Below are 18,588 nucleotides of genomic sequence, written 5' to 3'. Positions count from 1 at the left end.
TTGCTCTTTGAAATCTGGTAATATACGAAAATTCCCCTCTTACATGACTTCTTTGTTTCTCTCTTATTTTAGTGTTGAGTGTATTGGAGATTATCATGTTAATTAATTAATTTTTGTCGTAGCCTGTAGAAACACTTGCTCTTGTCCATTTCTCAGAATTCTAATCATTAACAAAGGTGAACAACTGAAATATGCCAAGGTCCAAAGAAGACATTTTGGAAAATGACATATCTTCCTTTAACTCTATGTGCTGGATAGCTCTTGGAAACTAGATGAAAGGTTGTGTTTTTGGTGAGAATCTGTACACAACTGTCTGGAATGTAAGCTTGGGTGGGCCAGTCACAGAAGAATGCTCTCATGGCTTGTGAAGTGCCTGTCATCAGGGTCCAGGGAAAATGACGGCAAACTGTTTGTCGGCCGAGCTTTCAGACATTCCTCATCCTGACCTCAGCTCCCACACATCTGCCAGTTTTCTCAGAGCTAAGTTTTCCAGGCATTTCTGGGCACCTTCTGTTTTGCCTCACTCTACACAATCACACATAAGCAATCCATGAATCCAATTCCATGGTGAAATACTATATTTCCACAAACTATTTGAGGAAAAAAAGGCACAATTTGTTTGCTTGCAAAAACAATATGTGATCTAAAAACTTACCAAATTAGGCCCAAACCAAAGAGAAGATCTTCTACTGTTTAGAGTTAACCAATGAAAACACTGACAGATATCTCAAAAAATAACATTCTTTAAAAAATTGAAATCACACAATCACTATAACTTGGTGACTTGCTTTTTGTAAAATTAACAATGAACCACAAATATTAATGCTTGCACATCTTCCTATTACATGATATTTCCATAATTTCTCTTTTGTTGGATACTTGGATTATCTTGAATTATCAATAATATACTATCACTAATAATATACTAGTGGTATTTCTTTTATAGAAATATTCCACCTATATGTTTATTGATGATACAATAATTAATTCTTCTCTTCACTGTTGGAATTGGAGGGTGAGAGAGAGAGAGGGAGAGAGAGAGAGAGAGAGAGAGAGAGAGAGAGAGAGAGAGAGAGAGAGAATGGATATATGCCTGGGCACTGCCCTGGTGCTCTGGAGAGAAGACTGGATCCTAGGACTCACTGTCATTTCACAGATGGTGACCATACTGCCACAGAAGTTCATGCCGTATAACTGAGGTTCTTTAAATTTGCACATCTCTGAAGCAAGGCCAGTGGTTCCATGCACTTACGCTGAGCATATTTGCTTCCACACACACAGTGTAGTGTCTTGGCTGGGCTGTGAGATATTCCAAAACATATCTGATCACTCATCGAAAATGCATACATTTTATACTTGTGAGGCCAGGAGAAATAATCATTTATTCATCTTTGAACCAAAACAAATAAAATTCTAGCAAACAGATTATCAATTCCAGTATCTGCTTTGTTCAGCACTAAACCTTCAATTCCTAGCACACTGCCTGGCATATAGAAGATAATCAATAAATACAGAAAAATATAAAGTGAAAAACCTCAATCCAATTGCCAGTCAAGTCTTGGCCTTGTTTTCTTCTAAGAGGAACAGGGTTATGGACCCTGCATTTCTTAAATCCTGTTGCATAATTTGGGGGAGCAGTGGTAGAAGATTCTGTTGCTGACACAAGTAACATTATGTAGGAAACACTGTGTTTATTTTGTTTACCTACAGAATATTTAGACCTGCAGTTAGTTTGATGCATTGTCTTTCTGGGAAAGGAACCATTTATCAAGAGATTTGTATGGACTACAAGATCCTTTTTGTTTTAAGTGCCAACAAACTTTCCTGGAATTCTTCACTAGTGGAGGGTGTTAAATTAAAACTTTTAGAAACATTTGATACTAGGCTCTTGTGATGGATGGTCACAGGTTTCTCTGATGATTAGTTGTGCTTTTAGAAGTAACTCAAGGAATAAAAACATAACTGAATTAATCCCAACACTTAATGAGTACATTTTAGATGTCAGCAGTGTATTTGGTATTAGAAATTTAAAAAAGATGCTCAGAAATACACAGACAAATGCATAATTATTATGCATTGTTGTTAAGTGACATAACTGGGCAGAGACAGCACTGTAGGAGCAGAGGAGAGGGCAACTACTCATTCCTCTTGATGAAGACAGGGAAAGTCACAAGGAAAATCCCACATTTTTGTGTGGGATTTGAAGGAAATACAGGAGTTTGTCAGGCAGAGAAATGAGGGATAGGAGTTAAAAACAAAGGAAGTTGTTTAGGACAAAGGTCAGAAAGAGCTCAGTGCATCTGGGATAAGTGAGGCCTTCCCCATGAGTGGAGAATGGGCTATTTGCAGGAGAGATGAAATCACGAGGTAAACTTTCAGATGCACCATTAAGGAGCTAGCCAAGGATTATGTACTTGTGGTGCAGACATTAAAAGTTTTGATAAAGGACCTTTATCCTTCAACCACTGATATCATCAGTGCAAATAAACATCTTTCTGAAAATGGTCTTGATTTTTGTTTCATCTGGGATTTTAGGTTATGTTATAGCATCTCTGAATTCTGATGCCACAATGGTCCAAGGGTCATATAATTTTTAGTTTCATCTTTTGTTCATTTGTTTTCATGGCCAAGATGTTTCCAAAGCTCTCCTATTTGTCTTAAATGTTGGTTTGGAAGTCAAAGCTAAGCTTAGTGATTTGCCTTGTTCTGTCACATAGCTGGGACTATTATGGGACTGACTCTACACAATGATCACTTTACTATCATCAGTGCTCAGGAAATGAACACATGAGACCAAAACATACACTTTTATTATTAAGTCACAATGTGTGGAAGTGGCCTCATTTTCACAAATTCCTTAGAAAGTTCCATTGCATACTTTCAGGAATATTTTAACCAAGTTAAGGTTAGGGTGAGAGATGCGGAAAAGGGAATATAAAATTGAAGACGTTGGTATCATTGTAGTTGCCAAGCACAAAATTTTAAAAGTAGCATTCCAGGACAATGTACCATATACAAATTGATATCAAATGTTCCAAATTCATTGTTTCAAACTACTTGTTAACTTATATATAATTTCTTTGTTTAAATATACTTTAGTTTTTTCATTGAAATATATAAATGTGTGTTGGCTTTGAGCTTATTATTCCCAGAAGTATGAGAAGTCTAGTTTCGGATATCAACATTTGTCCTCCCTTGAGTCATTCTGTTTGTGCACAGCTGGCTAACCATGGCCATTATTGGTTTTGTAGTTCTGACGTCAATTTGAATTAAAAAGATTAAAATGTCTGTGTCAGTGATTATGCTAGCATTAATTTATTTTTGTCGATATTTTGCAAAATAGCATTCACTTTGTGGACAATAGAACAAACATCCTATAGAAGAGCTAGTAAAGTTAAAAGCCTGAAAAATGTCTAACGTCAGTTTTCTTATTTTGTTTGTTTTCTAGGTAACCATGGTCAACATTGGAATCAATGGAAATAATTCTCTAGAGACCTGTGAAACAACACTTTTTGCTCTTCGGATGGCAACATGGAATCAAATCTTAGATCCCTGGGTTTATATTCTTCTCCGCAAGGCTGTCCTGAAGAATCTCTACAGGCTTGCCAGGCGTTGCTGTGGAGTGCACGTCATCAGCTTACATGTTTGGGAACTCAGCTCCATTAAAAATTCTTTAAAGGTTGCTGCTATTTCTGAGTCACCAGTTTCAGAGAAAATAAATCAGCACAAATCTAGTTTAGTAGGATAGTAAGTCAGTGTAGGCCTAGAACAAAATTAGGAGAAGTTTTGGTCAGATTTCAGTCAATTAGATAAATATATGTAGCCTAACTGGAAAATTCAGACTACAGCATGTAGTTTGGGGGGTACTTTGATCAGATTCAGCTTTTGCAGCATGATTACACATTTTCACTTGCTTTTGTCAAGTGGAGGTAGTATGAAATAATGCTATGGGAGTCAAGTAGAAAATAATTTTGAGCTTGTCTGAGTGATTCATGAATTTGGAATAAATGAATCTGTTAAGGCTTAATGAATTTACTTGACCTGTTTACGAGAGACCACCTTAACACTGTGCACAGTGAAATGGCTATTTTGGTATCACTGCTGTGTAGCTATTCCTTATATGATAGGCTCAGTGAAATACAGCACCCTCAGCCTTTATGTCTGCTTACTAGTCCTCACGTAGCCTCAATAAATATGTACATGAGACATCTGTGGCTTATAACCACCAGAACATAGGCCAGGTCTGCCTGTCAGTGGTCTGATCTTGCAAGACTGTTTGGAATGGGCCCATTTTTTGTAACATTTGACAAGTATGACTGCTTGCATTTATTGTTATAAAGGTCAGTTATTGTTTGAAGGATTTCTTTTGGCAATTCAAAGATTTGCAGTTTTCAAATAATCTCCCTTCTGAAAATTTTAGTGCACTGATACACAATAATTTTTTGGAGAAATAAAGGCTCCAGCTTAGCACAGATATGGGCAATTTGCATGACAGCAGTTCCTAAAAAGCTGAACCATGGAAAATGCAAACAAATCTAAACCCCAGTGATATGTGCAAAGAACATTGGCATAAAGGGGCTTTACTGTGAGCCATCATTGCTGTGTCAGAGAATAAAAGAAACATACGCCATAATATTCAAAGACTACCTGCAGCTAGTATATTTCTGCTTTTAGCACACACACACACACACACACACACACACATCAGAAAATTCTGTTGTTAATAGATCCACTAATTCTATAAGACCACTCTTCTAAAGCCCATGCTACCAGTCTTGAGAAGATAAGACTAGAAATTATTTAGGCATTTGCAGATCATTATAATGGTTAATCAGAATTCAAAGGACAACAATCCCTGCTTTCTTTAAGTTGGCTCCATTTAAAAATTAATTTTTCTTGTGAGATTGATTTTAGACTCTAGGAAATCTGTCAATTTAACTAGACTTAAGTTATGTTCATAAATTTCTGTTTTTGATTAGTAACTTACATTGGAAGTCATTGTTAACTTTTGCAAATTTGGAAAATTGTTGTAAGTTAATTTAAGAAATAAAACAAATAGCCTCATTGAAGTTTTAAAGGAAATTATTTTTCAGGGAGTTTAAAGAACATGTATACACTGGCATGAGATATCTTAACCAAAGACCAGTAAATGATGAATTACATAAATTTACGGGGTTTTTTTTGCAGTGGTAAGAATTGAACCCAGGGCATTGTGCATGCTAAGCAAGTGCTCTACCACTGAGCTACATCCCCAGTCCTAGGTTATTCTTATATAGAGTGCGCATTATAGGTGTGAGATAATTACTTGTCAAAATGGATTACAGACAAGAAGTTCTTAGGTGTATATTGGACATGCAATTGCAAAGGTTTTGCATGTTTTAAATTTAAATTGACAGTAATATATTGGTTCATGTGTTGTATGTGTGAATCCATATGTGCATGTGTGTGTACAATGCTATGTGTAATAAAGCTACTGCAATTTGTGATTGCTGTTACATTGTGTAAATGTTCTCATGTGTTTCAAAAGCACTTAAAGCCCAGAAGAATTTTCAGATGGTTTGTTTACTATCAGAGCACCGTATTTATTTCCTGCAGCTATTTAAGAGTGTTTGGTGTTCTATGGACTGAAACACCAGGAACCAAAGCTCCATCCTTCCTCATGGTGGGTAAAAACCTGTGGTGAACATTTCCGTGTATTTCCACTGAGGAGAGGCACTGATAAAAAACTCTCATTTAGAGACCTGAGGACTTTTCTCCATGAACCTTTTAATCCTATTTTCACAGTGAGGCTCTGGCTATGTCTGTCTGAATTGAGGAGCTCTTGTGACAAGATTATGTTGGTATGCAAGGCTTTAGGGAGTGAAGGGTCACTTGGTGCATATTCTGGAAGAGTTACCTATATTATCTGAGTATAGCTTTTGGGCATCAAAACTGGTCTTAAGATGACATTAAACCCACAATGTAGACATGCAAAATTGAAAAAAAAATACTAAAAGAATGTATGTTTGCTGAGTGTTAGGCTTGTCTTCCAAGGAGAACAGAATGAGAGTGAATACAACAGTGTTTCTGTTAGTATGTGTGCTGCACATAGTTTGGCACTTTACTGTGTAATGAATAATAAAAGAGCACATCCTCTAATAACTTTCATAAATGTTCCAAGTAGCAGTCTATTTGTTTTGATTTGTTGAAATAAATATTGCAGATAGTTTCACCACGTTTACCAGTTTGAGTGTTTTAAACTTTGTTTTAAAATTCATAATCAGACCTTCAGAATAATTGAATTTTCCTTTGCATTGGGAAACTTATTATTTCTGGAGAATCATATTATTTAGGCAAATGTGAGACATGTCAGACTTTTTGAGTGTTTGTGCATTTTTAAAAAATGAGATAAAAATTCATATGGGTTTTTATGAGTGTGAATACCAGGGGAATGGTGATTCATAATTAGATATGGGTACATCCAAAAGGATCAGACTTTTTACTGATGGCTTCAATTAGGCAATAGGAATAATCTCTTATTTTCTTTAAAATTTTTTTCTAGAGATTGAAAGTTGCTTCTAACTATCTGTATAGCCAGTGAAAAATTCATAAATGTTAGAACACACACACAGAGCAATGTTATAATGTCATGCAACATGATCTTGTTTGTGCTTTCAGACTTAAAAAGACAAACCTGCTCTAGTTTTATGACTAATTTGAATTTTAAGAAATTTTAAATTATATTATTGCTGTACTGAGGGTACATTGTGATATTTACAAAAGTTCTTCTAAAGTAATTTGAATTTAGAACTAAATTAGAGCCCTTGTTAAATATGTACAGTGAGCTCTTTGTGAAAATTGCTGCTAGCTTTACTTGTTTACCACCATTGTTCCAAATTTCTGTGTAGGGTCAGAAAGAATAGAAGGTCTAGAAGTATATATTTTCTTGATTCCTCACTTGGTAAATATAATGTTGAACTTCAACTTGTTATTGATACATTTTAATTGGAGATGAAATGTGTTTTCCCTTGTTATGTGAATAATTGTATTTTTTTGCTCCTCGTACTTATTGGATTGCATAAGAGATTAAATATGGATATGTATATCTTGCTGCTTGTATCAATGTGCAACTCATGCAATTTTAGTGCTGACTAGCTTGAACCTTCAAATGATTTTATAATAAAATTAGACTGACATTTATCAAGAGTGGTTATTTTGAGGAAGATCATAAAAATTTGGAACTGTTGTCCATTTTTTATTAGCACATATTTGTTGTACAAAGGGCTTCATTATGATGCTCCCTACATGCATACAATGTACCCTGCTCAAACCCTTCCCCTCTATTACTCCTCTTGTCCCCCATCCCTCCTTCTTGGAGCAAATTCAGCAAGTTTCATTGTTCTATTTTCACACAGGTGTATAAAATACTTCAACCATTTTTATCCTTCCTCTTTCTTCTCACCCTCCCTCTTTCCCTTGAATGTACCCACCCAAACAGTACCTACTTTACATTCTTGTCATTTATTTTTAAGGATTAGATTCTGCATATGAGAGAGAACATGCAATATTTGACTTTCTCAGTCTGGATTATTTTACTTAACAGGATGATCTCTAGTTCCATCCATTTTCCTGTAAATGACATAATTTCATTCTTCTGTATGCCTGAATAAAACTTCATTGTGTATATATCTCACATTTTCTTTATACTTTCATTGGTTGATGGGCAACTAGGCTGGCTCCATTTTCTGGCTATTATGAATAGTGTTGCTATAAGCATGAGAGTACAGGTATCTGGACTGAATGTTGACTTACATTCCTTTGGATATATGTCAAGGTGTGATGTAGCAGGGCCATACAGTAGTTCTATCATTAAAAATCTGGAACTTTAAAATCTGTGCACCTATTTTTATTTGCTGTTAGATGGGAAGAATTTCAATTTGCTTTCCATTATTACCTCTTGTTGTGCTTTTTCTCTCCACTCTTCAGTGACAATCTGTTTCTTTTACCTGTGCCTCATCTTGCCTAAGCAGGTTATAATTCAGATCCCATCATTTTCAAAATCTGGTGATGTAGGTACAGCTAGGATAACCTAGATATGTCTATCATAACAAACAACTTCAAAATCTCACCCCCCCAAACTTCACAAAGGTTTTATCTTACACATGGCTCCTGTCCACTCAGAAGGGGAATTCTGGTCATTGTAGTCACTTTAGAGAACTCAAGTGACAAAATAGTCAGCATTAGATGCTGATGTTCTTGCTAGAGGGAAGAAAACAGAACATGGTGGATTATACAGAGGTATTAGATCTTCCACCTGGAGGGTTTGATCTCTGATCAAAACAATTAGCATTGACTTCAAGGGGGAAGGCAAGTGCAGCTTGGAATATACCAAGAGACCTGAAAATAATTGGTAGGCAGCACTAATGATGTCAACATTAGGTTAAAAAAAATCACTCTTATTTTCCTAATAGCATTTAAATAGGGCCCATTTTTATAGAGAATTTATTTATTTTTTTTCCTTTTTTTTATTATTCATATGTGCATACAAGGCTTGGTTCATTTCTCCCCCCTGCCCCCACCCCCTCCCTTACCACCCAGTCCGCCCCCTCCCTCTCCCCCCCAATACCCAGCAGAAACTTTTTTGCCCTTATTTCTAATTTTGTTGTAGAGAGAGTATAAGCAATAATAGGAAGGAACAAGGGTTTTTGCTGGTTGAGATAAGGATAGCTATACAGGGCATTGACTCACATTGATTTCCTGTGCGTGGGTGTTACCTTCTAGGTTAATTCTTCTTGAACTAACCTTTTCTCTAGTACCTGTTCCCCTTTTCCTATTGGCCTCAGTTGCTTTTAAGGTATCTGCTTTAGTTTCTCTGCGTTGAGGGCAACAAATGCTAGCTAATTTTTTAGGTGTCTTACCTATCCTCACCCCTCCCTTGTGTGCTCTTGCTTTTATCATGTGCTCATAGTCCAATCAATCCCCTTGTTGTGTTTACCCTTGATCTAATGTCCACATATGAGGGAGAGCATACGATTTTTGGTCTTTTGGGCCAGGCTAACCTCACTCAGAATGATGTTCTCCAATTCCATCCATTTACTAGCGAATGATAACATTTCGTTCTTCTTCATGGCTGCATAGAATTCCATTGTGTATAGATACCACATTTTCTTAATCCATTCGTCAGTGGTGGGGCATCTTGGCTGTTTCCATAACTTGGCTATTGTGAATAGTGATGGGTGTGCAGGTGCCTCTGGAGTAACAGTCTTTTGGGTATATCCCCAAGAGTGGTATTACTGGATCAAATGGTAGATTGATGTCTAGCTTTTTATGTAGCATCCAAATTTTTTTCCAGAGTGGTTGTACTAGTCTACATTCCCACCAACAGTGTAAGAGGCTTCCTTTTTCCCCGCATCCTCGCCAATACCTGTTGTTGTTGGTGGAGAATTTATTTTTTAGCTTAGGAAAATCATGGCATGAAAACATTTAGGATACACTCTTTATAAGTACTGAGAAACATACTCTTGTAATCTATGAGGATAAGAAAGAATGAATGCCACACATACTGTTAATAATTAATAAAAGTCCTAGATTCCAAAAACGTTATAGTCTAAAAGAGAGAAAACTTGGTTCTTAAAAATGCAGAAAATAAGACATTGCTATACAGTGCCCAAGCATTGCGTAGTGTGACTTTGACGGAAATGATTGTTCTTGTAAGAATGGATGAAGTTTATTTTTGCTTTTGCACTTTTAATTTCCATGTGATAGAATGTGTTTACTATGATATGCCTAATTTGCCTCAGGGTGACTGAATTCTGTCAAACTGTCCAAAAACCCAAATCATACAAAAGCACTGGAATAAGATTAAACTACATTCTTTTTCTTTTCTCCAAGTGGAATAGGTGCTTTTATTTTGAACCCAAACAAGACAGTACATGAACTAAATCAGGAACTTGGCTAAAATTAAATCATAGCAATATTGAGATGTAAGTACTTATAAGCCAAATGTTTTGTTCTAAGTTGATATAGGGAGTTACTGCACAGAATTTCTGCCAGAGCTGCCTTTCTACCTTGTAGAAATATCAACTGAAAGCAATATAAGAAAGATGATTTGCAATTATAAAAGGGCAATTTGAAATTATTTTCCCCCAGTACTGGCGATTGAACAAGGGGCCTCATACTTGCAAGGTAGGCATTCTACCACTTGAGCCATGCCTCCAAGGGGCGAACATATATGGGAGGTACAGGGTTAGATAGAAAACCCAAAATATGAAAGAATTTGATGTCCCCACTCCAGAGGAGTTAATACATTCTAGAAAGTTTTTGTACTATCAAAAATCCCAAATTTGCTAGAGAATATTTTCAGTTAATCTAGATAAGTCATGAAAGAATAATAAAAATCTCACTTTCTAAAGTGATAAATTTGTAACAAAGCAGAGACAAAATTATTAAAATCTAAAGAAATACACCTTGGATTTGAAGTGTACTTTAAATTTCCATTTTAAAAAGGCATATAAACATTCTTGGGTTTCATTTAATTTCCTTTGAATTTTTTTCAACATCTGTAAAACCTCAAATTAAAAAGATGGATGCTGTTGTTATAGTGTTAACTTTCCCATATTAAATGAAGCAATCCTACATTAGTAGATACTTAATGTCACTTTAGTTTTATAAAGGGAGATTGTGGGCTGGAGGTGTGACTCACGAAGTAGATAGAGCACTTGTCTAGGAAGTGCGAGGCCCTGAGTTCAAAGAAAAGTGAGATTGTACTAGATATACTGTTTTGTTCTACAACTTTTTGTCTTGATAGCACATGCAGAGAAAAATATTAATATCCATATGGTATTACATAACATAAATGCACCATAACTTAAATGACAGTTTCCTTTTTCATGACGAGTTTTCTTGCCAGTTATTCCCTTCGTGACCTGCTTTCACATGATGCTATTTCAGTATACAAGTCCCTTTACTTCTCTCACTGAGGTTTGTGGAATTGCTGGATTCAGGCATGCTCATTTTTCAATGATGATATTTTAGAGCTAAATTGGGCAGTGTGTACCCTTCTCTTTTCTTCTAAAAGAAAATGCCCAATTCCTGATATCATCTACTCTGTATTTTTGCAGTCTTAATTTTCACCAATCTGATTGGCAACAATAAATAATAATTAAACCATACTTTATGTTACTTTGTCCAGTGCTAACATGGAACATCTTTTCATACATTCTTAGTGGTTTGCACTTCTGTGAATTCCTGTTCCCAACTTGGTTGATATTAATATGATAATATTTTTCTCATTGACTTACAGGAAGATTGTACCTTAGGGATCGTGACCCTTTATTTTATATACATGTTACAAATACTTTTCGCCTATGTTGCCATTTTATTTTGCATTGAGGGTATATTTTGCCACAATAGAGTTTTACATTTTTGCTTAAACAGAGTATCTGTAAGAATTCTCTGATTTTTTTTCTTGTTTAAAATTTTTTTCTCTCCTCAAAGATATTATATATTCTCTTCTTGTCATTTTCTTTGTTAGAGTTTGGCTTTTTATCTTTAGGTTTTCTAGCTTTCATTGAATTTTTATTTTTGTCTCTTATGTGAAGTAGGGATCTAACATTTCCTCCCAAACTTACATCCAATAACAATCCCTCTGGGTTTTTTAAAATTTTTTAATTTTTTTGTCAGTACTGGGGTTTGAACTCAGGTTGCTTGCTAGCAAGTGCCCTACCACTTGAACTATGTCTCCAGCCCTTTTTAATGTAAAACTAAAGAAAGTGTGTTTTTAGTCTCATGCCTTTGCCTGGAGATAAACTTAGACCTCTGCCTCCTGAATAGCTGGTGTTATAGCTGTGTACTCCCATGCATGGCCCATTGTTTTGTTTTCAAGTTATATTCTTTCAAGAATATCTTATCTTTGTCTTTGTGAGTAGATTTTCATTAGGGTTTTTGAAGTATTTAACTTTTCTAGCACTGCCATAACAAAGTGCCAGAGACTAGGTGGCTTAAAACAACTGAAGATTTTTCCTTGAAGTTATGGCAGCCAGACATCTGAGACTAAGGTATGGTCCAGGTTGATTTCTCCTATGGCTTGTCTCCTTGTTTTATAGATGGCATCTTCTTTATTTTTCTTCATATGATCTTTCCTCAGTGTGTGTCTGTGCCTCAGTCTTCTCTTTGTAAGAACAGTAGTCACCCTGGACTAGAGCTCATTCTAATAAACTTATATAACCTCAATTACTCTGCAAAGATTCTACTGACAAAAACAAACTCTATGGAACTGGGGTTTTGTACCTCAATATATGAAATTTGGAAGAACATAAATCAGCCTATAACAAGAGTGTAGACATTGATTTTAAAATAAAGGTATAGTAATTGGCTCACATGGGGTAATTAACTCAGTTCCCAAAAAATAATGTTGCTGGACCCCACTCTACTGACCAATTCAGTAAGTCTGGAGTAGGCTGGGGAATTTTTATTTTTAACAGGATCATAGATGAAAATCCCAGGCAATGCAAGTCTGAGGAACACGCTTTGAGAGCCACTGGCTCAATCAATTAGGCTAACCAGCCATATGGCATGACTTGAAATGACAAAGAAACAAGACACTTTCTGATAATGCAAAATTGCTTCACTATTTTTAGTACTAACAATTTTATTCCTATCCTAATTTCCCACCTTTCAACTCTAAACAATTTGATGGAAAATATGTATGCAGAAAGGGGTTGGAAGTACATAGGATGATGTGTGTGTGTGTATATATATATACATATGTATATACAGTAAAAATTTGTATACAGAAAAAAGCAGACATAAGTGAACTAAGGTTTAGTGTACTGCTTTCAGGAGGAGCTTTCTCAAAGTGTAGACAAAGTCTTCTTCCCTCCGTTTTTGCCTCCCTCCTTCCTTCCCTCTCTTCTCCTTCCTTCCTTCTCTCTTTCCTCCTTCCCTCCTTCCTTCCTTCTTTTCTTCCTTCTCTCCCTCCTTCTTTCCTTTCTCCCTCCCTCCTTTTTTACTTCCTTCCTTCCTTCCTCCCTCCTCTTTACTCCCTTCCTTCCTCCCTCCCTCCCCTACTCCTCTTCCTTCTTTCCTCCCTCCCTTCCTTCTCTCTCTCTCTCTGTCTCTGTCTGTCTGTCTGTCTCTCTGTCTCTCTCCTCTCTTTCTCTTTCTAGAAAGAGTTTTAGGTCATTTGCCTTTTCCTCCCTACACTTCTATACTTCCAATGTTTATTATCTTTTTGGATTCTATTGTTTTCCACTATTGTTTGAGTCCAGTTACTGTTAAAATAATTTCTTACTCTAGTAAAAAAATCTTTAATCAGTTGTCGGCTTTCCAGGGGGGAACTAGGTATTTACTTTCCAAATAAAATATAATGTTAATACTTTTTTACTGGGACAAGTAAAGTATTATAATGGGTTAATTCATAGTAATTAGAATGACAGTTGAGAATAAATGGATCAAAACCAAGTAAAATATACAGACACAAAATCTCATTCTAAAAGAATTTCTTAATGCAAAGTCTTTAATTCAAGTCCAAATATGTGATACTTCTAAGGTAAGAAAAGAAAGAGGAAGAGAAGAAGAAAAGCTATAGAAACAAAAGCCCAGGCTGTGCTGTTCCTGTCCCTCCTCAGGATGAGGTATCATTTGTCACTGTGACTTGCATAAACATGGTTAAAAATGTTTAAGTAGTCATTCTTTTAAACACATTATTCTTAAATCTCAGTGTCAAACTTACCAATTTGTAAAACTTGGACTATTAAAAACTGAAAACAGCAATAGAAGACAGTTTTCTTAAGATTGTGACATTTGTCATCACTTTTGGTTATATAAGACAGGGATTTCCTCACATTCAAAAGAAAATGCAAAACAGAGAGCTCAAAATATCCAGAGAGTTAAAGATACTAAAATTAGAAGTTATGTATAGCCATTGACTTCTAAACTGTGGTTAGACAGATATTAAAAATGTGCAGTTGTGATGTTTTTGGTGAGGCTTATGAAATAATGACATTTCCCAGAATGTAGAATTTGCCAGAACATCTAGTTATGGCTCCTGAATCTTTCTGACTTGTGGCCCACACCTCCCTGCATTTATTAATCTACTAAAAAGAAGCTTACAATATTCAGAAAAACTTTTCCAAGAACCCAACACTGGATTATGTGGTGGCTGTGTTTTTGTGCAATGATAAAGTTCAAGTAAAAACTTTGGTTCCATGTTCCCTAAACATGCTGTTAGCTCATCTTCTATTCCTGTGGAGACAGGTTTTTAAATCTCTACTGATGCAAGCCCATTATAGCTTATGTCCAACTAAAATATAAATACATGGCAGAACAACTTGACTTTACACAGTTCAGCAGTTCATTCTGACATCAGGAAGCAGCATCAATTGCTTAAACTATGGACTGGCATTGTTATCATTCACCTTAACATGTGTTTCAGAGTTTTCCAGATTCCTGATTTGTGAAGAGTGGTGCATAGGAGAACAATAAGAAGGATATGATAGCCTCAGACAAAAACAACTGCAAATTTAAGTATGAAAGATGATCTATCATCATATTATATCATTGCCTTTGGAAATCATGTATCTTTTATAAGCATTACCAGTATTTCTTCATAAGATTTTGACCATTCCCCCAAATTCAGCATTTTTATTGTAATTCTGAAATTTGCAAGTGTGCAGAGTTATTAAATTTTAAAATATCAACATCATCTGAGATACAGCTTGTGATTAGAACTCCACTTGTTTAATGACATTTTTTTTCATATAGCTACAAGTCATTTTTGCTCTGATGTTTAAGAGGTAGTAGATGGCTGGTAAGTTCCAGCATGTAAGCTTCTTAATTTTGCTCTTCATTGCATGTGCCACTGCAAATCATCTTTGTGTTCTGCTTGATCTATATCTGCCCAGATGGGTTTATTCTGCCATTTTGTTTCGCATTGAGTTTGGAATTTTCTTCCTGAAAAATAATTATGATGATTTTACTTGCTTGCTTTCCAATTCTTTTCATTCTTCTTTGCCTATAGGAGCAGGTCCAAACTACTCAGCATGACAGACAAAACTCTTCACTATCTTTAATGGGTCCTTTCAAAAGAGTCCAAGCAGCTCTTCTCTGAGGTTTCTGAGTCTCCCTTTATTATTATCAGGGGTGTTTACCAATACTATGTTTGTACTCTGAGACTAATTGGATTTGACCACAATCTTCTTTATCTAAATATGAAAATTAGATTCTTTTGCTTGGAATTTTAGATTCACAAGCTTATCAATTGTCTAATTTGACCTTTACTGTGGTATGATTAAACCATTGTAATATTATATCATTTTAAATAGTCAAAAACTGTATTTGGAGAAACTATTTGCTTGAAAGTACAGGGACAGGATTAAAATATCAGCCTCCAAGAACCCAAGCTATACTGTTTCTATGAAAAGGAAACTTAAATATGGTCATATAACTAATGTGCCCTTTGAATTGCTAATTTACAGGGCTGGATAATGGAGCCATTAATCTGATTTCCAGTTGCCTAATGTTATTACAGGACCTGCCTGGAACTGAGTGGGGGAGGGAGGAAGGTGGGGGAGGGGGCAGAGTGGAGAAATGACCCAAACAATGTATGCACATGTGAATAAATGAACAACAAAAAAAAGTGATTAAAGGATACTGTTTTTTATATACACATCAAATATTAATTGAATATATATATATATTGAATATATGTATACGTACATATATATTTACTATTTTTCCAGAGATAAATATACTTAACCAGTTTTAATCTTTAAGTATATTTAAGAAATGAATAATCAGAATGAAGGTATAATTTTAAAATAAATGCTTTTTGCAGTTGATAATTGGCTTTAAGACATTTTTGAATAATAAAGTCACTTGGCATTAAGTTGATGCTTATGTACTTTTATGCCAATTGTAAGAGGGAAGCTGGGCAAAGGGGGTATGTGTGTTAGGAGAACAGAGCTGGGAATATCTTTTTGGAGTATACTCTATCTTAGGCATTGTACTTGTATATTTCTAATCCTCAAAACCTCATGAGAAGATATTATTATCACTATTTTATAATGAAACTGAGTTGGAGAAAACTATCTTACAGAATTCTAAAATGAATTGCACATTCATCACATTCTAACTTTACTATTAAATATAAATATGGTAGAAAATTGTGCTAGCAAACAACAACAAAAGAACAACAAACCCAACATCAAAACCACCCAAATAAAAAAGCAAGCAAACCCAAAACAAACAGAAATATGGCTAGGAAAATTGCACTGATATATTGTTGGTAGGCAAGAAAAGACAGTATCCAAAATAGCTCAGCCTCTTCTGTGAAATTTGAACTTAATTTGTGTCTTGAGAATGTTAAATGACTTTGTGAATTATTGAATTGTGGTATATAAATAAAATGCTAAACATTTGAAATCCAGTTTTTAAGACAATTCTCACTTTTTTTATCTAGGGAAAAATCACAAAGAATTGATTAGTTCAGCACTTAAGGCAGGAAGCAGAAGATTCCCTTACATGAACCACTACTCACTACTCAGTCTTAGTTATTTGGAAACTTTCTTGTGCCTGGGAAGGACTATGGTGCAACATTCATGTTCTCTCTCTCTCTCTCTCTCTCTTTCTCTCTCTCTCTCTCTCTGTCTCTCTGTCTCTCTCTCTCTCAGACTAGGATTTAAATTCAGGGCTTTGGGTTTGTCAGGAAGGTGCTTTACTTGCATGAACCTCTAGCCTTTTTGGCTCTTTTTATTTTGGAGCCTAGCCAGTTTTGAAACCCTGTCTCACAAAACAGGAGAATAACCATGAAAGATGAAATAAAATCCACTTGGGACTAGATGAAATAATGTTTTTATTATTGCCTTATTTTCTATATTTACTTGCTTGTTCTTTAAGAGAAATATATTTCTTACTCTCACATTCCAAAGAAGTTCTTGGTGTGGTTTCATCTTTCAATGCTTGAGATGGTTATTAACAAAGTGAGAGGGTGTTAAATGGAAAACAGCTGGGAAGAAGATATTTACCATTCTCTGACATGGTTTTAAGAAATTTCTTCTGGGCTACAGAAAAATTTTATCTAATGCCTAATATGTACTCTCTGTAGTCCTTTCCATTTCTAATTTTTTCAGTTGTTTTTCTCACAGAAAGTTAAGTCCAAACTTCGGATAGTATAAAAATGTATGTTGATTTAGCCCATGAAGTCAGGGAATCAGGTTCCTAGGATTAATCATAGTCAAGAATAATCAGTGGAAAAACATAGTGCATAAAATGTGTCTTTTGCAAAAAAAGTAGAAAATAGAACACAGAAAATGAAGAAATTAATAAGGTATAATTTTTCTCTCAGGATGACTAGTTGGTTTCTTTTTATGCCTGGTTGATTTCCTTTTATGTATTTGGAGTTCTTTTTAGGACATGAATCCCTGGAAATACCAAAGATTAAATTTTACTGACTATTAGATGTATGAAAATAATATAGCCAGTCAAAATAAAATCTCCATCAAAATTATAATATCATAACGATTCATGATAATTACTGGGAGAAATAAAATGGCTAATTTTAGCCTGGTACACAACTTGAAGTATTTGAAGGATCAAGGTACTGCTTTTTCCAGAAATGGCTGCTGCTGTTTTTGCACTCTGTTGACTCTTCACGAGGCTGAGACAAAAAGAGAATCAATTAAAGAAAACAATGGCACCATAGCACTGATGGGTAAAACTACAGGACTGAAAATTTTCAACTAGAAGTGGGTCATTTTCCTAGTGATTCTTGAAGAGGAAGAAAAGTTATTTTGTAAATCAATTTTACCATTGTTTTCTTAAATCCTACCTAACAGGAAATCTCAATTAGCTGTTAGAGTAGGTTTCCTGTGTCTTAGTTACACTGGCATTTCTCTTTGCATCTGTGATGTATCTACCAACAGCTTCACAGTTTATCTCATATTGGTATTGCTGTTTTTTTTTTTTTTGCTGGGTCTGGGGCTTGAACTCAGAGCTTCACACTTGCAAGGCAGGTGTTCTACCATTTGAACCTCCCCCTTCCACCGTCCTTGCTATTGCTTAATGCAAGCGCCTCATAGAAATTTTGACAGAATAGGGAACTATTTGCCTTACCACAGAAAAACCAAAACATAATTTTAACTTAAATCTTAAACAACAGTTTCAACTAGATTTATGTTTAGTTAGCAGAGCTCAGATCACCAGCAGCAATAGTTTTGCATTTTGTTATTAATCTTGTGAACATGCAAGATTAATAACTTTTTTTGCTAAAACATAAGATAGATCTCCCTGAACTAAAGATTCTGAATCAAGGTTTTAAGATTCTGCTCTAAATGTGATTCTGCAGTATGTGTGTCTGTAACTTTAATATTACCATGTATTCTATTAAGGATAGAAATCTGGAGAGATTACAAGGCACTAGGTATCTAGACAAAGATAGTTACACAGATTTAAAATAAAGTTAAATAGTATCCAAAAGGCTGATAGGTGCTTTTTTTTTTCTAGAAAGAAGTAATACTGAAAAATACATTTTCCAAAGAAATGATCTCATGGAAATCAGTGAACCATATAAAACCATGAGAAGTATTGATTGAATAGTAGTTACTACAGTCT

At 35.2% G+C, this 18,588-nt stretch overlaps 1 protein-coding gene across 7 annotated transcripts in view; it reads left to right on the top strand.

The window, feature by feature from the left end:
* The window catches only part of Ptgfr (prostaglandin F receptor), a 43,289-nt gene extending 35,411 nt beyond the window's left edge, over window positions 1-7,878 (top strand). For 6 of the 7 annotated variants that reach the window (XM_074079683.1, XM_074079679.1, XM_074079685.1 and 3 more), the window contains exon 3: window positions 3,449-7,878. In XM_074079683.1, coding sequence (XP_073935784.1) covers window positions 3,449-3,748 — 300 coding nt within the window. In that variant the 3' untranslated portion in view covers window positions 3,749-7,878. The remainder of the gene's footprint in view (window positions 1-3,448) is intronic. The other variant, XM_020151800.2, reaches the window with a different exon arrangement.
* Window positions 7,879-18,588: the final 10,710 nt, after the last annotated feature.

This window comes from Castor canadensis, chromosome 7, assembly GCF_047511655.1.
Source record: "Castor canadensis chromosome 7, mCasCan1.hap1v2, whole genome shotgun sequence".
In the NCBI taxonomy this organism is placed as follows: Eukaryota; Metazoa; Chordata; class Mammalia; order Rodentia; family Castoridae; genus Castor; species Castor canadensis.
Note: the sequence above shows the minus strand (reverse complement) of the source record. Positions and strands in the feature narration are given on the sequence as shown.